At 27.8% G+C, this 23549-nt stretch overlaps 1 protein-coding gene across 1 annotated transcript in view; it reads left to right on the forward strand.

The window, feature by feature from the left end:
* The window catches only part of LOC111641360 (receptor-type tyrosine-protein phosphatase alpha-like), a 372536-nt gene that overhangs the window by 308140 nt on the left and 40847 nt on the right, over positions 1-23549 (forward strand). Inside the window, exons 11-13 of the mRNA XM_023387510.1 lie at positions 20584-20626; positions 21029-21140; positions 21217-21406. Coding sequence (XP_023243278.1) covers positions 20584-20626; positions 21029-21140; positions 21217-21406 — 345 coding nt within the window. The remainder of the gene's footprint in view (positions 1-20583; positions 20627-21028; positions 21141-21216; positions 21407-23549) is intronic.

Below are 23549 nucleotides of genomic sequence, written 5' to 3' on the forward strand. Positions count from 1 at the left end.
AACAGGGTAATAGTTTTATCTTGCTCAGTTGAAAGGAATTTAAAACGCAACTATGTTAAGAAGCTTTTATGGTTATTTAAACGCCAGAACGTAAAGCCACGTGAAAAAGTAAAGGAGAACACGTTTATAACAGCTTGGGATGATATTACACCGCCACACTGCTTGTTAAAAGCTTTAGAATACGGCCCCCTCTACGCTCCTAATCCCGCAGCCCTCCCAGAAAGCGTCATTCCTAATATTGAGATTATTATAAAGGGTATGGATGCCACAAGTCAAGATTACGTCAGATGGCAAACAAGATTTCGCACTGAAAAAGAAAAAATGGATAACAGGAACACAAGACGCTTCCACCACTGCATAAAAGAAGCAAGAAAATGGTTGCAAAGAAACAACATAGTACTTATGAAAGCGGATAAATCTAAAGGTATAGTACTTATCAAGAGAGTTTCCTACAACAACAAGTTAAAAGAATACATCAGAAATACGGAATGTATTGATGCTCCTGTAAACTATTTAGAATCTTTGCAAAAAAGAGTCAGAAGGTTCACCCTCACTCCATTAGCAAATCTATTAAACATGGAGAATTCTGTCGTTCAAGCTCCAAGAACACCAAAAATTTTCGCATTTGGAAAAACCCATAAGCCTGGCTACCAACTACGGCCAGTTATAGAAAAATGCAGTTCACCTACTTTCGCTATTGAGAAACAGCTGGTCAGGTTTATACAAAGTAAAATTCAGGAGTCCCCCTTTTCCATAAAAAGTTCGACACAACTGGTGCAGAAACTAAGGGAAATTACACTTAAGGACAAGGAGTGTATGACAGTAATGGATTACAAAGCATTATACCCTTCAATAAAATTAGAACCATGTTTTTGTGCTTTGAGGGACTTTCTATTTAACAACATTAGAAATCCTAGGAAATACCACAAAGACATTTTGGAGCTAGCTGACTTGGTTTGCAATACTTCGTTTTTCGTTTTTGAAGGAAAGACCTATCTTCAAGGAAGGGGCGTCCCCATGGGCAGCCCAATGTCGGCAGTCATTTGTGAATTAGTATTACAGCAACTCGAAAGAAGCATCATACCTATATTTAGTTACGATATAATACTATACGCCAGGTACATCGATGACATCTTCATCTTGTGGAAAAATGCTGACAACACACAGAATTTTATGGAAAGGATCAACGATAACCCATATGGGTTGACTTTGGATTTGGACCAGGAAAGCGAGAAGAATGTTAACTTCCTGGATATATCGATTACTTGTAAGGAAGGAGAAATATGGACAGGCGTATATAGAAAAGATGGTTTTTAAATGGTTTCTTTACATCATGATAGCCAACTTTACAGGGACATCCCATCCTGTAATGTTGGCTTCCCTGTATAGGTTTGTTGTTTGCAGGGAAGCTGCCATATTACAAACAACAAACATATTAGGTATTGTTTTTTAACCCTTAACTGGTTTCTTGGGGGCCGCGCGGCCCCCACGCGTCATATTTTTACGAATTTCTAAATATCTAAATATCGTGCGCAGCTGCTATTTTATGTAATCTCATTACGTCGCGACTCTTAGCGAGTGCCAAATGTTCGGCCCTGTAGCACTTACAAGGATGGAGCTACGTACCTTCTGGGGGCCGCGCAGCCCCCACCATACCAGTTACGTTGGTTTTTTGTGGAAATGAGTTTTTATGTTTTTTTTTTATTTTTACAATTATTTTGCATAGATATCTCAATCTTGCATCAAAACTTTAAAATGACTACCAAAGAATCATTTGAACTGCTAATAGGTGATAATATTATACAAATTGCTAGATCAAGCCGAAATCTCCTGAAAAGAGTATGTTGTCATTTTGTGCTAAAAAAAATGGTAAATATGCTACTAAGTGCAACAGTTGTTTGAAATTTATTTGCAAAGTGCATAGTACACAAAAATACTATGTGATAACTCTCAAGACTGAACTACGTAATCGCGTTAAAATGTTCCTGAGTCTTAAAAATAGAACTGATTATATTACCTGTGGTTTTTTAACAAATGAAGCTATAAGAGATACTTTTTAATAAGATTAGTTTCTTAAGAATAAGAAAAAGAAAAATATCTTTGGTGAAAACTTAAATAGAGTAGATTTTTGTATTGTTAAAAAAAGCATACACCAAAAGTTGTAACAATTTTGTGATCTCTTGTAATAATTAAGTAAAGAAAATTATATAAATAAATAAAAGTTGATTATACTAAAGAAGGGTTCCATTTAGCATTTATGCACTTTTGAACTGTCACATTGTTAAACTTGCTCTCTAAAGGCAAATTTTGCTTGGGGGCCACGCAGCCCCCATGATACCAGTTACGTTTGAAAAATTTACGATACCAGTTAAGGGTTAATACTAGTATTTTTTGTAACTCAATTACAACACTCAAAATGTTGTAACAAAAATTCTTGGTACATACAAAAGGATCACCTCCTACATGTTTAGTTTTTAGTACAACTCTCATCACTGAATTATGGGATTTTTTTCACTATATTGAATACAATTGTATAGATTCTCAGAAATCTTTTTAAGCAGAGAAAATGTTTTCAGTATTTGCAGAGTCTTTGTCACTTCACATAAACTACAAAAATATGTTCTAATTTCTGTGCCTTGAACTCTAAGTGTTTTAAAATATGTGCACATTAAAAATTTTTTGGATTATAGCTTTTTCTTTTTCCTACTGAAGTTGATGTTATAAATATAATTGTTTAAAAATGAAATAATATTTTTAGATAAACTTTTTATATAAACATAAACAGGTAAATTTTTAAAATTCAAAATTTATTTATTTTATAAAATCACATTTCTCTTTTTTAAATTTGTATGTATCATATGTGTCAAATGTTTCAATTCAATGTGCATTAAATGTATTAATTTATGGCTTTAATAATCTAATATTTGATTCTGTAAATTATTACAAATATAAAAATGTTCTACTTCATTATAAAGTTTGTTAAGTATTGAGGGATATCCTATGTATTTAAGACAACTGTTTTAAATATAAAATTTTGGTAATCTCAAAGCAGAGATGGATTCATGGAGAGGCAACTGCAGCTTAAATCTTTCCCATTGACACAAAAAAATTAAAATTAAATTGTAACTATAAAACAGTTACAATGGCAAAATATGGTTTATTAAACACCCACAATACAATTGTATTTAAAAGGTTCTGATATATGAATTTATTGATATTTGTTATGTTAGTACTATATGACTTCACTGGCCAAGGAATATAGAAATTGGTGCTAAAGCTATATAGGACTGGTATGAATATTTTGATGGGGACAAAGATAAAACCTTGTGAGAAAAATTAAGAAATTAGAAATTTAACCCATTAATGCATGAGTTATTTTATGGTGTCAAAAAATATATATGGTTAATCTAGGATCAGTATTCACCAGAAAAAATCTTGGAGCCATCTAGTGGAAAAGTCTGATCTAATTTAACATGACATGTGTAGCAGATCTGATACAAGCTTTGAATCAGGAGAATTCTCAATAAATGCTTAATGGCATTGCCATTTGCAGACTGTAGCATATATTTTACACTATGCAGTTGTTGGTTAAATATTAAGATTGAACTTTTTTTTCCATAAATGTTTCAAAACATGTTTAAATGTTTGTGACTTTTTTTAAAAACAAAAGTGATTAGACTAAATACAAACAATAAAATAAATAAATATATATAGAATTAAGTTTAATTTAATTGAAAAATGAAATAGTGTCCCTAATCATTAAATAAAGATAAATTAATTAATGTGTAGAAAATTGCATGAAGAATTTGATATTGCCAAAATTCATATTGATATAATTCAAAATGATGTTGCATTTAGAATTATATAAAAAAAAATAAAAATAAATTATTTGTCTCAAATGTAACTTTAATTTTCTCTACTCTAAAAATGATTGTTAAAATGATGAAAAAGTGATTGGTCATAAATATAATTGTATTGCATAATTATATTAACGTTATAAAGGAATTTAATTTGAACAGTTAAAGAAAGACTGTTGTATATATATAATAAAAGATTTCTTGTATGAGAACAGTGCATTAAAGATTAATGGATAGAATTGACATGTCTTATTGATAAGCTAAAGTAATTTATTATAATTTATATGTTGATATGAGATTCATATAGATCTTACTGCAAAAGTACAATAATTTAATTTAATATTTAATCAATTTTATTTAGAATGCTACAATGAATAATTGAACAGAAAAATAGAAAATTGAATTATATAAAGTACACATTATTTGTTTTAATGGAGTAAACTGATAATTATTTGTATTTAAATGTAGAAAAGTTGCTCTAATTTTATTTTTTTAAAGTTGACTGAGATATTAAAATTAATCTGAATTTCATATAAGAACTATTTTTAATTTATTAGGATTCAGAATTAATGTTTTAATTAAAACAGCATGTTTAAAAGTTACGTACTTTTAAATATGTTGTTTGGTTTGAAGGCAAACAAAAATAATTTGGAATCTTTACTTTTCTGGCTGTTTTATATAACAGAGGGAAAGTGTGGTGGTCATCGGTCAAAAAATGACCCCCAAGATTTTTACATTTTTGGACTTAGGTCACCTTGAAATGTTGAAATGCAAAAAAAAAATTTGAGTTTCTTTTTGTAGGCATGGATGTTTGTGTTTGTTTTTGTGTGTATGTGTGTGTCATATCTTAAGTAGAGTGGACTTAATAACGACTTTACCCATAATTAGCTTTTACAATTTTTATAAAACTTATCCCTACCCACAAAATTAAGTTTTTTGTTGTTTTATAATAATTAATTGTATAAAAACTTTTAAATAAAATATCAGAACGTATGGTACTGCCCAGTTTTAAATGTTGCTGCTTGGAAAGTTACACAACTTGCTGCTGGATTTTTTATTTTAATTTGTCCTTAAAGAACAAGAACATAGTTAAGCACAAAGAGAATTACTTTTTCTTTAAAAGCTCTTTCCTACTTAAAACTATGAAAAATTATTGTTCAAAATTCTTTTGTCATCAGAGAAGACTCCAAATTATTTTATGCTTGTCTTCAAATTACTTACAGTTTTAAATGTTTTTTTTGGATGTATAATTGTTCAACAATATATGGAATGTAAATATACAGAATTTTTAACATTGATATACTGTCAGAGGACAAGAGAAGTCTCAGAGAACATTTAGGCCCCATTGTGTTTAAAAGAAAAAGCAAAACAGCATCTAAAAAATTGTATTGTATTTTTTAGATAAAGTTAAACAAAATATAAAGTTTTTTTCTGAATACACAAGAAATGCAATGAAATAAGTAATTTGTAACAAACATTTTTGAGAGTTCTTGTAAATTTGAGATTCAACCAAATAGTCCTAATGATAGGATAGAAATTTTTCTTTGATTAATTTTAACTAAGAGACTTTTTTAATAATTAACTTATTACTGTGAGCAGCAGGGGGTCACTGGGTCGAACCCTAATGACCACTTAATCTGCACGGGTCGGGAAGACCCGCTCTCGGTTGTCGGATAGCAATAGGAGGGCAAAAATATGAGTGGGGAGGAGTCGGAAGTCGTGTGGTCAAAGACTACACAGGTTTAAATTNAATAATAATAATACATCATTGTCATAATCAAATTTATTTGCAATCTAATAAAAACAGAATATAAAAGAAAAATTTAGATCAGAAATGTTTACTGTTTTGATTGACAAAGATGTGAAAAAATAAATAAAGCACTGCCAATCTTACCACAAAAAAGCCTTCAGGTTACTTCATAAAAATTACTGTGATAAGTAACCTAAAACCTTTAAAAAAATTAATATAACTTAGGTAGAAAGATAAAAAGTGAACAAAAATTAGACATTATTATAATTAGTTTTGAATGATGTATGTTATAAGCCAAATATAGAGAGAAAAAGAAATCACATTAATATAATTTGACTTGTTTATTTTTGTTGTAGAAAAAAGAAAATTTATTCAAAAATAATATAGTTCTTATTTAGATCAGAAAGAATTATGTGATTAAAAGAAATATATATTTCATAAAATTTATCAATGAATGAAATAACTGTAATATTACTATCTAACACAAATTAACTCATTTAAAAAATATTTAAAAATTAATTCTATTTAGAAACATATTTTTATTAGAATTAAGGATAAAAAGGTGTAATATATAGAAAACAAGTAATCAAGAATGACATCAATTTTTGAATAGTGTTTTAAAAATTAAGATATCACTTAGGACAACAAATAAAAGCACTTCTATTTACAAACTGAATTAGAGGGACAAAAAATCTGCTTTGATACAATAAAAGTAGATTTTATAGAACCTGTATACTTTACAAATAGTTTTATATCATACTATTTATTGTAAATTATACAGTTATTTCATACTATTTCTGACATGAATTTATTATATTAAAAGAAAACTAAAATTTAAATTTAAAAATTTTTAATTTTTTAATCTGAATTTTTACAAATTCAATTTAATCTGTTTATTATCTTATTAATTTCTGATGTGCTATTTATTATCTACACATGCACATCAGAAATTCATTCTGTAGTCATAGCATTGTTGTTTGGCATTTTTATGATGTATATTTGTAATATATTTGTTTTGTAAAATGTCACCTAATAATTTTATTTAGTTGACATTTTACAAATTGACATGTTATTTCTGTAATCCTACCAAATAAAACTATATATATGCAGAAGTATGTAAATATTCATGCATTCATTACTGCTTTAAATTCAAATTAATATTCTATTTTTATATCTAATTTTAGAATTAACATTTCTGTAATTTATCATATATAACTTGCACAACCAGCTAAATTATTTTAGCATATATTGTAATTTTATTAATTAAAAAGAAATATATAATTCTTTATACAATTAAATAAGAAGATTATTAAGCTTTAATAAGTTGAGAATAAAACAACTTAAATATTTGCACAGAATGAGACTTTTATTCCATTTAACCCTTAACTGGTTTCTTGGGGGCCGCGCGGCCCCCACGCGTCATATTTTTACGAATTTCTAAATATCTAAATATCGTGCGCAGCTGCTATTTTATGTAATCTCATTACGTCGCGACTCTTAGCGAGTGCCAAATGTTCGGCCCTGTAGCACTTACAAGGATGGAGCTACGTACCTTCTGGGGGCCGCGCAGCCCCCACCATACCAGTTACGTTGGTTTTTTGTGGAAATGAGTTTTTATGTTTTTTTTTTATTTTTACAATTATTTTGCATAGATATCTCAATCTTGCATCAAAACTTTAAAATGACTACCAAAGAATCATTTGAACTGCTAATAGGTGATAATATTATACAAATTGCTAGATCAAGCCGAAATCTCCTGAAAAGAGTATGTTGTCATTTTGTGCTAAAAAAAATGGTAAATATGCTACTAAGTGCAACAGTTGTTTGAAATTTATTTGCAAAGTGCATAGTACACAAAAATACTATGTGATAACTCTCAAGACTGAACTACGTAATCGCGTTAAAATGTTCCTGAGTCTTAAAAATAGAACTGATTATATTACCTGTGGTTTTTTAACAAATGAAGCTATAAGAGATACTTTTTAATAAGATTAGTTTCTTAAGAATAAGAAAAAGAAAAATATCTTTGGTGAAAACTTAAATAGAGTAGATTTTTGTATTGTTAAAAAAAGCATACACCAAAAGTTGTAACAATTTTGTGATCTCTTGTAATAATTAAGTAAAGAAAATTATATAAATAAATAAAAGTTGATTATACTAAAGAAGGGTTCCATTTAGCATTTATGCACTTTTGAACTGTCACATTGTTAAACTTGCTCTCTAAAGGCAAATTTTGCTTGGGGGCCACGCAGCCCCCATGATACCAGTTACGTTTGAAAAATTTACGATACCAGTTAAGGGTTAATACTAGTATTTTTTGTAACTCAATTACAACACTCAAAATGTTGTAACAAAAATTCTTGGTACATACAAAAGGATCACCTCCTACATGTTTAGTTTTTAGTACAACTCTCATCACTGAATTATGGGATTTTTTTCACTATATTGAATACAATTGTATAGATTCTCAGAAATCTTTTTAAGCAGAGAAAATGTTTTCAGTATTTGCAGAGTCTTTGTCACTTCACATAAACTACAAAAATATGTTCTAATTTCTGTGCCTTGAACTCTAAGTGTTTTAAAATATGTGCACATTAAAAATTTTTTGGATTATAGCTTTTTCTTTTTCCTACTGAAGTTGATGTTATAAATATAATTGTTTAAAAATGAAATAATATTTTTAGATAAACTTTTTATATAAACATAAACAGGTAAATTTTTAAAATTCAAAATTTATTTATTTTATAAAATCACATTTCTCTTTTTTAAATTTGTATGTATCATATGTGTCAAATGTTTCAATTCAATGTGCATTAAATGTATTAATTTATGGCTTTAATAATCTAATATTTGATTCTGTAAATTATTACAAATATAAAAATGTTCTACTTCATTATAAAGTTTGTTAAGTATTGAGGGATATCCTATGTATTTAAGACAACTGTTTTAAATATAAAATTTTGGTAATCTCAAAGCAGAGATGGATTCATGGAGAGGCAACTGCAGCTTAAATCTTTCCCATTGACACAAAAAAATTAAAATTAAATTGTAACTATAAAACAGTTACAATGGCAAAATATGGTTTATTAAACACCCACAATACAATTGTATTTAAAAGGTTCTGATATATGAATTTATTGATATTTGTTATGTTAGTACTATATGACTTCACTGGCCAAGGAATATAGAAATTGGTGCTAAAGCTATATAGGACTGGTATGAATATTTTGATGGGGACAAAGATAAAACCTTGTGAGAAAAATTAAGAAATTAGAAATTTAACCCATTAATGCATGAGTTATTTTATGGTGTCAAAAAATATATATGGTTAATCTAGGATCAGTATTCACCAGAAAAAATCTTGGAGCCATCTAGTGGAAAAGTCTGATCTAATTTAACATGACATGTGTAGCAGATCTGATACAAGCTTTGAATCAGGAGAATTCTCAATAAATGCTTAATGGCATTGCCATTTGCAGACTGTAGCATATATTTTACACTATGCAGTTGTTGGTTAAATATTAAGATTGAACTTTTTTTTCCATAAATGTTTCAAAACATGTTTAAATGTTTGTGACTTTTTTTAAAAACAAAAGTGATTAGACTAAATACAAACAATAAAATAAATAAATATATATAGAATTAAGTTTAATTTAATTGAAAAATGAAATAGTGTCCCTAATCATTAAATAAAGATAAATTAATTAATGTGTAGAAAATTGCATGAAGAATTTGATATTGCCAAAATTCATATTGATATAATTCAAAATGATGTTGCATTTAGAATTATATAAAAAAAAATAAAAATAAATTATTTGTCTCAAATGTAACTTTAATTTTCTCTACTCTAAAAATGATTGTTAAAATGATGAAAAAGTGATTGGTCATAAATATAATTGTATTGCATAATTATATTAACGTTATAAAGGAATTTAATTTGAACAGTTAAAGAAAGACTGTTGTATATATATAATAAAAGATTTCTTGTATGAGAACAGTGCATTAAAGATTAATGGATAGAATTGACATGTCTTATTGATAAGCTAAAGTAATTTATTATAATTTATATGTTGATATGAGATTCATATAGATCTTACTGCAAAAGTACAATAATTTAATTTAATATTTAATCAATTTTATTTAGAATGCTACAATGAATAATTGAACAGAAAAATAGAAAATTGAATTATATAAAGTACACATTATTTGTTTTAATGGAGTAAACTGATAATTATTTGTATTTAAATGTAGAAAAGTTGCTCTAATTTTATTTTTTTAAAGTTGACTGAGATATTAAAATTAATCTGAATTTCATATAAGAACTATTTTTAATTTATTAGGATTCAGAATTAATGTTTTAATTAAAACAGCATGTTTAAAAGTTACGTACTTTTAAATATGTTGTTTGGTTTGAAGGCAAACAAAAATAATTTGGAATCTTTACTTTTCTGGCTGTTTTATATAACAGAGGGAAAGTGTGGTGGTCATCGGTCAAAAAATGACCCCCAAGATTTTTACATTTTTGGACTTAGGTCACCTTGAAATGTTGAAATGCAAAAAAAAAATTTGAGTTTCTTTTTGTAGGCATGGATGTTTGTGTTTGTTTTTGTGTGTATGTGTGTGTCATATCTTAAGTAGAGTGGACTTAATAACGACTTTACCCATAATTAGCTTTTACAATTTTTATAAAACTTATCCCTACCCACAAAATTAAGTTTTTTGTTGTTTTATAATAATTAATTGTATAAAAACTTTTAAATAAAATATCAGAACGTATGGTACTGCCCAGTTTTAAATGTTGCTGCTTGGAAAGTTACACAACTTGCTGCTGGATTTTTTATTTTAATTTGTCCTTAAAGAACAAGAACATAGTTAAGCACAAAGAGAATTACTTTTTCTTTAAAAGCTCTTTCCTACTTAAAACTATGAAAAATTATTGTTCAAAATTCTTTTGTCATCAGAGAAGACTCCAAATTATTTTATGCTTGTCTTCAAATTACTTACAGTTTTAAATGTTTTTTTTGGATGTATAATTGTTCAACAATATATGGAATGTAAATATACAGAATTTTTAACATTGATATACTGTCAGAGGACAAGAGAAGTCTCAGAGAACATTTAGGCCCCATTGTGTTTAAAAGAAAAAGCAAAACAGCATCTAAAAAATTGTATTGTATTTTTTAGATAAAGTTAAACAAAATATAAAGTTTTTTTCTGAATACACAAGAAATGCAATGAAATAAGTAATTTGTAACAAACATTTTTGAGAGTTCTTGTAAATTTGAGATTCAACCAAATAGTCCTAATGATAGGATAGAAATTTTTCTTTGATTAATTTTAACTAAGAGACTTTTTTAATAATTAACTTATTACTGTGAGCAGCAGGGGGTCACTGGGTCGAACCCTAATGACCACTTAATCTGCACGGGTCGGGAAGACCCGCTCTCGGTTGTCGGATAGCAATAGGAGGGCAAAAATATGAGTGGGGAGGAGTCGGAAGTCGTGTGGTCAAAGACTACACAGGTTTAAATTAACGAACACATTTAATAAACAACTAAGATAAGACTATACATAAGATAATAAATATAACCCGCGCGTTAAGATATAAATAAATATCTGACTAAAATCTATTCTAACCTAACGCTAAACTTCGAGAGAGAGCTCACGTTGGAGAGAGACAAATTATAATGCAAGGGTTTACCTTGTAGGAAACGTTATCACTTTATAGGGCGTTGATAAAACACTCTGTGATCGTCGTCTAGTATTCTGAGGCGTCCTTTGAAGGCTATGTGGAGTGATGTCCTTCTCAGGCCGTGCGGCTATGTCCGGTTACGGTGTACGCTCCGTCGCTCCCAATATGTAGAGTTCTTCCTTGACGAAGTTCTTCGGAGGTTTCTTCAATCAACCTCTCCGAGGAGTAATTCCGTCGTATATGGAGAGAATAGAAAATAAGCAAAGTCCTTTACCTTTCATGGAGCGGCAATTATGAGCTTCTTAGATCCTGAGAGTGCTGGAAGATCGTGCGACGATCGCTCTTGAGGTTTGCAGAGGGGTTTCTTCGGCGTTAGCTCCTCAGCCAAGCGCCCGGAGTAGAAAATTTGACCCCTTTATATACTCTATAGCGTGGGAAAATCTGCTACTCTTTTGACAGCTCTCCAGATTTATGACAGTCTCCCCCGTCATGGGTGACGACAATGCAGACATCGTTTGACCAATTACTGTTAAATTCGTCATCACCTAGGGAGATGACTGACCTTATTTGGTCATTTTTTTCGTTCGGTCGCTGCCGACGTATGAGGGTCACGTGACATCGTGGTCCCTCATCGATGACCTTCGGACGATGAATGTCACTCTAACTACGCAGTTCATTATCCGGGTTTATTCCTCGGATATCAGGGTGAGAACGGGAGAAACAACGAAAATGATGATGAAAGAAACATATCTTGTTATTAATAAAAACTTTCTTAAAAAGGTCGGATTTTCACATTACATTAAAATAAATTACCTTTAAAAATCCTCAGTTATATTATGTAATATATTTAAAAAATTGTATAAAATATCTTTAAATATAATAAAATTACATGTTATGGTAATTTAATTATTTCACTTTTAATAGTAGGTGAAGTTTAAAGAGCACTAACATTTTTGACCTGGTTAATGTGCCATCTTCAGTATGGAATAGCTAAAACATTAGCATTTTTTAAACTTCATACACTGTTAATGGTGCATTGATTGATTCAGTAGACTAGTTCTTTATTATTATGATAAATAGAAAGTTTTATATTTTAATTTATTTAAGAATAAAATAATTCTGATTAAACAATAACAAATATTTTTATAAAATATAAAAAGTTTATAAATAATGTAATTTGCTTTTTAAAAAAAAATGAAGAAATTATATTTGTCTCTAATTATACATTTTTAATGTTATGTATAAAAATTTATATAAATTTTGAAAAGTTTTTATTATTATTTAAAAATAAATATATATTCAAAATGTAAATAATTTTCTACAGTTTTTTATTTTTAATAATTTATGTTTTATTCATTTTAAAATATTACGTCCTTTGAATGTTCAAAATAATGTAGTATTTTTGTCTTCTCTGAATTTAAATTATTCCTTCAAACTTATCAACCTTGTTCTCTATATTATTTTTCTTTAACAGTACTATTAACCTTATTTATTAAGGAATCAGATATCAGGAATCACTGTGATATAATATTTGTTATGATAAATTTCTGAAATCTAATACTGATTTTATTGTAATTTTCTTTATTAAAAATGGACCAATATTTTCTTGATTTCTGTTATATATCTTAGCATTAACATTTCAGTGTTCATAATGTTTCAGGATTTTTATTAAAAAAAGGTTGGTTAAAAGTTGAATTAATTGTAAAATTAATTAGCATATCTAAAATTAGAAATTGTAATAATTGCTGCTGGATTTTTTATTTTAATTTGTCCTTAAAGAACAAGAACATAGTTAAGCACAAAGAGAATTACTTTTTTTTTAATAGCTCTTTAAATAATAAAAAGCTTCTTTAATATTTTGATGTTTTCATTTTAATTTTTAAATCAGTTTTGGAATTTTAATTTTGGTAGAGACGATTAGATTTTTAAATAATCTGTATTTGTCTTTCATAATGCATAGAATAAATAATCACACATTCTGTTCATTAATTATTATTTTATTTTCTTTAAATTATATAGATATAAATGAATGTGTCTGATTATTTTTATATTATTTTATTCAGAATAATTAACCAAGTATTAAATAATTTTATGACAATACAGTTTTTTGTATACCAAATTATATTCAAAATTTATTTATAATTGTATTTTGCAATGTGAACATAATCAGAAATCTTTGAAGTTAAAGAAAATACTTCTTTATTTAGAAGATTTTGTTATTAAACAGTTTTACATCTACATTATAGAATATTCATTTGCATTAGTCACATCCTGTCTGTGTTCTTTGTCAGAGATTAATACAAGTGTTTTGATAGCATTTAATATAAATTTAAATTCCAATACCAAAAACATATCTATAATATTTGTTAAGAATAAAACTTATTATAATAGTCAAATATTATATGTCAACACAATTACAATATCTATTGAATTTTTCATGAACATATAAATTTATTATGAACCTTCTTCTGCAACTTGCAATATAAAGTAGGGCAACATATTTTATATTGGGCCACTATATTTGATGAGGTTTTTCTATTATATCCAATTACAGTCATAGCTTTTTTAAACCCTCTTCTTTCATATCTGCTGTAACTATGTACGTACATGTACAGTACAATATTCAATGTACCTTCTAAGCTTTCTTCCAATCTCCATGTTCATGATTTGTCTTCCATGTCAACTTTCATTCCATCTCATGATATTACCAAATCATTACAGCCTTCCTTCTTATATTTTGTTGATAATATCAGTTATTTTAACTGTACCTTAAATATGCTCATTTCTGATTTGATCATCTTTTCTGATTCCATGTATTCATTTAAGTATCTTCCTTCTTTAGTGTTAAATATTCTATATTCTACCATAAACCTATGGTAGAATATAGAATATTTATATAGGGTAGAATATAAAATGTGACTGGTTGCACAACTATCTTGTAAACTTCCCTTCAACTTAACTAGTTCCTATCACACAACACTCCAAACATTTCTTTCCAATTTTTCCATCCAGCTTGATTCAGCGATTTGCTTCTCTTTTTGCATCTCCATTCTCATCTTCTATCCAGGCAAGATAGCTGATGCTACTCTCTTGCTTCTCTCTTCTTTTAGAGTTAGATTCTGATAATTTTTTTCTTTCCACTTACAGCAAATGCATTCTGTCTTGCTCTTGTTAGCTTTCAGATGTTTTTCAGTTCTTTATTCCAACTTTCCACTTTATCCTGTGTTCTATTTCTTATCTCTGAACAGAGAACAATTGTTGTGTGCATATAATGTACTCCATAGCGTTCTTTCTCTCATCATCTCTGTTGTTACATCCATCACAGTGGTAAAAATAAAGGGGCTTAAAGCCAAACCTACTAAATCCTACTTGAATGCTGTGTGTTTTTCTGAAAACAGATTCTTACTCAAGCAGACACAACTTTATTCTTCTCAGGTACATTGTTATTTTACATGCTGTTTAGATTACATGCTTAGACATTGGGTCTTAAACGTCTCTAGATTGATGAAAGTTAGATATAGTTCTTGCTGCTTTTCCCCAAACTTTTCCATTATCTGTCTTTGACCAAAGATAACATCTGTAGTTAATTTCCTGGGACAAAACCAAACTATCCTTTCTCTATAGCTGCTTCATCTAATATCTTCTATTGATGTATTTTTTTTTCAATCAAATTCCATAGTAGATCCATTCCTTCTTTTCCCAAGGATTTCCATGCTCCCACTCCATTCATGTGAAGAAGGTTTTGATTTCCTTTCTATTCTTTATCTTTTACGTGGTTTCTTTGACTTCCTGACAAGTGATAAATCAGGCTTGATTTAATTTACCTGTTTCTATTTGTATCTCATCACTTGGTCTATTATGCACTTTTGAGAAACATTCTTCATTTTATTTTTTCATTTGTCCTTATTATTTCTTCATTACTTCTTTTTATCTGCTTCACCTATATTATGTCATTACTATGTTCCAATGTTTTATCAGTTCTCAAATCTGTCAATCCCTGGTTTTTTATCTTCACACATTTCTCTATAGGCCTTGGCTTTAGCATGGATGACTGTTTTCTCTTTTTCTGTCTGTACTTTTCATGATCTATATTTAACTTTGTTTTTTTCTATCTTTGCTGATTTTGCTTGTACTGTTTTTTGCACATCATCATTCCACCACTAGGATTTTTTATTTTTCCATAACCTTTCTGATATTTTCCTTTCTATACTTCCTAAATATGTTTCATTCTTAGTCGTTATCAATACTGTCTATCTCAATCTGCATGTCTATGCAGAGAAATCAGTGTTGTGCTACTACATGGTTACTGGATGTGACTTTACAATTCTTTTCCTTCTTGAAATGTTTCTTTATGTATAGAATTCAATCTTAATCAGGTGTGACCACTTTTGCATGTAGTATGATGCTCTTTTTTTTTCTGAAGAAAGAATTTTAAATGCTACTTCAAAATCTATTATGATTCATTCACTTTCTGGTTTTACTTGTTTTATGTCATCATATCCTTCATGGATTATTTCAATACTTTCATTGTAACTTTCGATGTGTTCATTCAATTCATCTGTACGAGCACTCTTTCTGTTTCTACTAATACATATCTCATTCTCCATCATATTTCAGAAATTATCTTTTTCTTCACTTGCTCTTCCAATTTATAGGTAATATGCACTGATACCATTTAGTTTCATTCCGAAGTCTAGTTTTATTCTGATTAGCCTATCTGTTCTATGGCATACCAATGTTATACAGTTACAAGATAATAAACTAAATGACAGCCCTTAATTAATCAGGTCATTTTATGCTACAATTAATAATTAGAAATTAAGTAATTTTGTACTAGAGGTAGACTTTAGGTGCCATCTCTTGTTGAAATTAATAATTATAATAATTTAATATAATTTAGAACAGGCTGGAAGAAAAGAGTCAACCCAGAGTGGAGTCAAACCCTCAACCTCCACTTACTGTGCAGTGAACTGGCCAGTTACGCCACTTAGACCTCCAAGCAACTCTTCACTTCCAGACACATTTAAACCTTTGATATAACCACCCATGATTACTCATGATGCCGACTGGGGATGAATTCTACTCCCACTACCTATGCACTCTTCCAGTATGGCACTCAGCTGGCTATTGCTTTACCCAGCATGTTATATACATAGACATATATAAACATCACAAAGCTCAATGTATTAACAATAAACCAAATGACAGCCTTAATTAATCAGGCTCTTTTATGCAACAATTAACTAGATAATACTGATGCCATTTCTTTCTCACTTATTGGCTCCACTGTGGAAAATCTTATAACCAGCTCCAAGTATCCTTGCCTTGTCTCTCTTCCATTTAGTTTTCTGGATGAATTGTATGTCTGATTTTTGCTTTCTTTTGAGATCTGCAACTTCTCTTTCTCTTCTTGCCGTGCTACCAACATTGAGAATTCCATTCTTGTTAACATTTTTCTTACAAGAATTTGCTTTTCACTTGCATCTATTCATTATAATACATTAGCCCTTGCCCAATTTTTTATAGCCTCTGAGCATCTTGTTTGCACATTGAGGGTTATGGCCTTTTATTTTTTACAATAACATATTATAATGTTAAAATATTATGTTGTAGCAACAAGACTTAGCATTTGTCAGTATGTCTCTTTTTTTGTCAATAATAATGATTATTGAATTGATGAATGGAATGAAAGAAATACGAGAATTTAAAACATAAGTTTCTAAAAAAAATCTTGAAAACAATTTATCATTTTAACTAAACATTAACTTATTTTATACATTCACCAGATTTTTGAATTTATTTTTTATACAGTAATTTTGATACAGTAAAAATATTTAGATTGATTTTTATATTAAAAATCAAATATTGATGTCATATATTTTATGTAAAATAGTACTTAAATAACTTTTCATTATTATTTAATTCATTAATAAGTTGGTCAGATGATCATGCAGTAAGATGTTACTTTACTGCTATATTGATTACAGTGTAAATTTTATTCAGGCTTTCATAATTTATTATGAACAATACAAGTTCCAGCTTCATCCCTCATCTGAACTGGATGACTCCATTGAGGATCAATCATATCCATAATTGGATAATTGTGATTGATCTTGTAGCTTATAATATGCTAGTGGTAACTAATCAATCAATCAATCAATCATAATTAGTTAATAGAAACTATTTTATGATTTATCACTAAAATAATTTAGTTTATTCCTTCATTTTCTTAACATAACATGTGGAATATGTTAACAAATATGGAGGAAATTAATAATTAATTTATTCATTTCATTGCATTCAATTTTTTATCAAAAAATATGATTTAATATAAAATTATTTTTGATTTTTCTTTAAAAGAAAATAATCAGATTTCAAATCAGTTTGTTCAAAATTAATAAACCAATTGTAAATTGTATATAAAATATAATAAGTAGTAATAAAATTTTTTCCAAATTAAATAATATTTATGAAAATTATGGTACATATTTAATTTGGAATATTACCCAAAAGTTCATTAAAAAAATTTAAACTGTTATTTAAATACTTAAATACTAAATCGTATTTTTTTTATTTTTTTGCCAGTTTTGTAAAATAAAAACACATTCACATTACTTAACACAAAAAGAACAGTGCCAATATTAACTTATTCTTTAAACTACCATTTTGGAGTTTATATTTCTCACTTTTCTAGTATTTTCTGGTTCCTGTAAGTCATTATCAAGAATGTTCACAATAAATATAAAAACAAAATTATGTAATTAGCAAAAAGTCACATTTTCATAAAATATTAGTTTTATCTCAATCCAAAATTCTTTCATGATTATTGTCCTAATAATTTTCTTCATCCTAATTATCCTAAATTTAATAGCCACATTGTTACTTAATAATGTTTTGATAATTACTTAGCTGCAGCACACTAGTGTGTCCCAAACTTCTAAGAGGACCAAGCTAACTGTTTATCTACTTTTTAAATAGTATTTGCATAGTTTTTACTTATAAAAATACACATTTTTGACATTACTTTAAATTTATTATGAGTATCTTTGATGCCATACACTGACTCATTGGTATGCCACTAACTGTAAAACATTAAAAATCTTGAATGATGGGAACCAGAAAGTGCTAGGAATAATAAAAAATTAAAGTTAAAGAAAAGCAGTTTAAGGAATAGGAAGAAAATATTCAGAACTTCTTATCATTCATATTCACAAGCATATCCAAAGCACCCAAAATAAAATATGATTAAAAAATTTTTTGGGCCAGTCTTTATATATTATAGAGATACTTTTTTTTTTTTTGGTGTAGAATTTTATTTATGTCTGTTTATAAATGTAATAAACATTTTATTTTATTTTCATTTGAAATACAAAAGGAAATGATTTCCAGAGGAAAGAGGATATAAAGTTATTAGGAATTTTCAGAGATTACGATGAATTTTAATTTTGAATTTAAAAAAAAAATGAAATAAAATAAAGATATTAATGAAATGTCTGACGAAATTAAACTATTAGTAAACAGAAAACAAAAAAGTAAAATCAAAACATATTTGAAAATTCAATAATTTCGCACAGGACTAGTGACAGATGTTAAATTATATATGAAAAATTCATTTAATAGTATAGAAAACGAACAAATAAAGAATAATAATACCAATAATACAATACCAAAATCGCTCAGCCACTAAATAATAATAACGAAAACACCTTTTTTTGCCGAGAAATAAATATAATTTGCAAAAACAAACGTTTTCAACCTAGTTAATAGGCCATCTTCAGGTCGAAAAAATGGAACGCAAATGTTCCATAAATAGAACATAAAAATATTTAAATCAAAAAATTTTACAGGCAAAAATAACGGAAGAATATATAAACAAATAAATTAATTAATTAATTAAAACAGAAATAACATAAATCTTCAGTGGATTAATTCTGGTCGAAGTTTCTAGTATATTTCTTTACNAACAATCATCAAGCCTCTGTCTTCCCCAACTCTAGCAATGACGGCGGAGAAAATTGAAATATACAGAAGTAGGATAGGGGAAGGCTGTTTAAATGCGAGAGATGCGGAGAGCCTACCATCGGCATGGAAATATTTGGTAAAGAAATATACTAGAAACTTCGACCAGAATTAATCCACTGAAGATTTATGTTATTTCTGTTTTAATTAATTAATTAATTTATTTGTTTATATATTCTTCCGTTATTTTTGCCTGTAAAATTTTTTGATTTAAATATTTTTATGTTCTATTTATGGAACATTTGCGTTCCATTTTTTCGACCTGAAGATGGCCTATTAACTAGGATGAAAACGTTTGTTTTTGCAAATTATATTTATTTCTCGAAAAAAAAGGTGTTTTAGTTATTATTATCAAATAAAGAATATTCGAGTCCCCCTTAAATTAATTATCGATTTCTTTACTTAAAGTCGATAAATTTTGAGGAAACAATAAACAATATTTAAAATAGATAATTTCATCAAATAAGAAAACTCTAAGTATTTCTTTTAAAGTAAAATTAATTGTATATATAGTTTTAACGAATATATTATTATAGAGTAGGATTTTTTAATCGCTCGTAATTTTATTTTTCAACCTGTGGTTCGCGATTCCCATTTAGACTACTTTGAATGTATCAAATGATCAAAGATTGGGAAACGTTCTGTCGGTTTTGTTGAGTGAATTTATTTATTTATTTGTAGTTTTTAAATTTTTCTTAATACTTATTTATTCAAATTAATAGAATATCTGATTAAAATTAACTTATGGGTAATTTTTTTAAAAATTTCGTAAGTATAAAAAATTAATTTTTTCTATTTAACTGTAAGAATAGGGTTTAATAATTAACCATAATAATTATTTAAAACTTTTCATTACAATTTGTTTAATAAAATAAAAATAAAAAAATTAGACGAAAACAAATTAGTTTTTTTAAAATTAGTGCTGCCATCTGGCGGTAACAAAATAACTTTTCTGTGAACGGATTGTTAAAATATTCATGCATTTATTCGAGTAAATGTAAATAATAATTAAAAAAAATAAATCGAATAAAAAATTCTATTCAGCGATAAAACAATAAAAATAGAATGTTAATCAATATTTTGTCGGAAGGCGTGCCAATGGGCGTTGTTTCCTTTAACGGAAGCGGCAGACTGCACGAGGATATTTCCAGCGCGTGATCGGAACGACCTTTAGTGTCAAAATGAGATAAAACTTTGACGTCATTACCTGATCTTCCTATGTTATTTTGATATCTTGTTAAAGTTGTGTTCGTTTTTACTTACAGATGTTATCGAAACAGAGTCCTTACTTTTCGCCGACGCAGACAGGTTTGTTTTGGTTTTTTTTTCTTTAATTTTTTATTGTTTACAATGCCAAAATACCTGTACCACGTGTTTATCCAGATTTAATAAATAGCAAGCCTTAAATTAAATTTTACAAAATCCTGAGTGCTCCTGAGCATTCTTTAAGTTTAAACAATGATTTAAGTTTAATTTTATCATCTACATAAGAAAATCCTTAACAATAACCTTAAAAAGCATCAGACCTCAAACAGGAATGATACGGAGGTCCTAGTAAGGTTAGTGAAAGGACCGGTTTCCTTTAATGTATTCCACCATTCACGATCGGAGATATCGCAGTTAGTGATTTAATATATATTTATACCGATGTGTTACTTAGATTTTTTCCAATTATTTTTTCTATTTATTAAATTATGACTTTGTTAATAGGTGCTCTACCTTCGCCAGTTCCCGCCGAGAGCCCATTTGTCTTTGTGTTCGGAGTCGTGTGTGGGGTTTTGCTTGTGGTGTTGGTATTGGTCCTTGTACTGTGCCTTGTCAGGTAAATAATTAACCTTTACGAGCTAAAGATTATTTAAATTTTTAATTAACTCGTTTAAATGTTTTTTGTTCGGCAGGAGGAAAAATGGACATCCTTACGAAGAAGGTGAGCGACTTGGTCTTACTGCATTGATTCGTAGAACTGTACATCGTAATGGTCACCTACCTCGAGGTAAAGGTGAATATATTTGGTATGGTTGCCTTCTGTCGTATGCTTTCCTGCATGAAGAAATGCCGAGTGGACTGATCCTGTTTTTAGGATCGACTTGATAATTTGATATTTCTGAAAGGATTTTTGTAGTCACTGTTGTTATAAAAAATTTTGTGTAGAAAGAACTTGAATTAACAATTATACTTTCTCAAATTATTCTTAATTTAGTCATTTTTTAAATTGAGATTATTTCTTTGTTTATGTTTTTGATGTCATTCAAGATTTATAGCAGCATGTAGTTTTTTCCTTTTGTTGATCACATTTTTGTTTCAAATTTTAATACTTTTTCTCTATAGATTTTTAATGAATTCTTTGAATGTCGGCATAAAATTTATATAGAAATTTACTATAATTTTTATTTCTAACTTTAAATATATGAAATCTCAGCATAAAATTATAATTTGAAAACAACATTCATCGTGAATAAACAGTTAGTTTGTACATTCATTTTAATATTATTATTTCATGTAACTATTTAAAAAAATACAAAGTTTTCAGATAGTCATAAACTTGCATTAGTTTTATATATATTTAAAATAAAAAATTATTTTAAAATTAATAAAAACAAAAACACACAAAAACCAAATATCTGAAAAGATTTTATATTTATATTAAAATAATTAACAGAATATAAAAAATATATATAATGAATAAAATGAAAGTAAGAAGCCTTGTAAATGAGCAAATGATTAAATATGTGTGTGCGCACATACTTTGTATATAAGTAATTCATACATAAGCATATTTTAATAGTTTACATCTTTCTTATGAGTTTACAAGTTTAGTTTGTATTATATTTGTATTATAACACTTATTAAGAAGAAGCTGTGTATTAATTTCTGAAGCAAATATAAAAAATATATCTAATATTATAAAAAATTAATGTAACTAATTTCTTTACATGAATGTGAAAAAAATTATTCATTAACAAAATATGATGATTTAATTAAATATTTTAAAAATATTTAGAATAATTGATGTAGTTAAGTTATTGAGTAGTAGTAGTAAAGTTATATCAAGGGAAATTTATAATAATTTTTGAGATTTTTAGTAAAGATATGAAAAAATTATTTTAATTATTTAATCTTTGTATTATAAGGTCCATTCTGAGCTTAGTAATTTAAAAACATAATACATTTTGTTCCTTATTCTGAATTATTATTGTTTGATTGAAAGTATAAATTTAATGGATGTGACTATCAGAAAATTTGATTAAGCATCATTTGATTTGCTGTTTTAAAACTGCTGATTCTTATTTTCACTAGTTTTTTTTTATGAATCAGCACATGAAGTGTTTTCTTCTATCAATTAATTTTTTCTGAATGCAGTTTTTGTTCAGAATTTCTTACTATATGTCAAGAAAGAAAACAATTTCCAACAAGAGAACTTGATTTGAATTTGTTTTAGACTTTATAATTTTTCATAAGTAGCTTAGCATAGTACTTATCTGAACAATCTCTTATTAATCCAAACTGCAAGCTTGCATTTCAGATTAAATTTGAGTTAGAAATAATTTATTAGAAATTGGAAGTTTTATAGAAAAATCAAATTTTAATATACAAATGAGTTATATTTAATTTAAAAATAAGTGTTTCTGCATTGTAACTCATTGGGGCTACTTAGGTGACGCACATTATTTCACACCACATGATAGATAAATTTAAAATAAAATATTTAATAAGTATCTACCGTAAGTAATAGATATGTATTATATCAATGGTGCGGCTTTCTTTATATTCTTTTAAAATGTCAATTTTTCAAAGAAAATATTTCTTGAAAAAATTGGTAAAACTTCATGGTTAATTCCACAGAAATAACCGCCATTTTTTTGCCTGGACCGCATTTAATCAGAGACAAAAGCTTATCTTCATATTCATTGCACCCGAAATGCATAGTAAGTAAGTAAATAAAGAATATGAAGATAAGTTTTTGTCTCTGATTAAATGCGGTCCGGGCAAAAAAACATTGGTTATTTCTGTGGAATTAACCCATGAAGTTTCATCAGTTTTTTCAGGAAATATTTTCTTTGAAAAATTGACATTTTAAAAGTATTTAATAAGTACTTGTTAAACTAAATTCTTTCAGAATGTTTTAGAGAGAACAACAGAATCCAATTACAGGGAACAGTAATATTACATTTAATTTATTATTAATTTTTCTTAGAAGAGCTCAAATATTTATGTATGTGATGTGTATATA

Source organism: Centruroides sculpturatus, unplaced genomic scaffold (assembly GCF_000671375.1).
Source record: "Centruroides sculpturatus isolate CEXI.00-Female unplaced genomic scaffold, Cexi_2.0 scaffold196, whole genome shotgun sequence".
Taxonomy (NCBI): Eukaryota; Metazoa; Arthropoda; class Arachnida; order Scorpiones; family Buthidae; genus Centruroides; species Centruroides sculpturatus.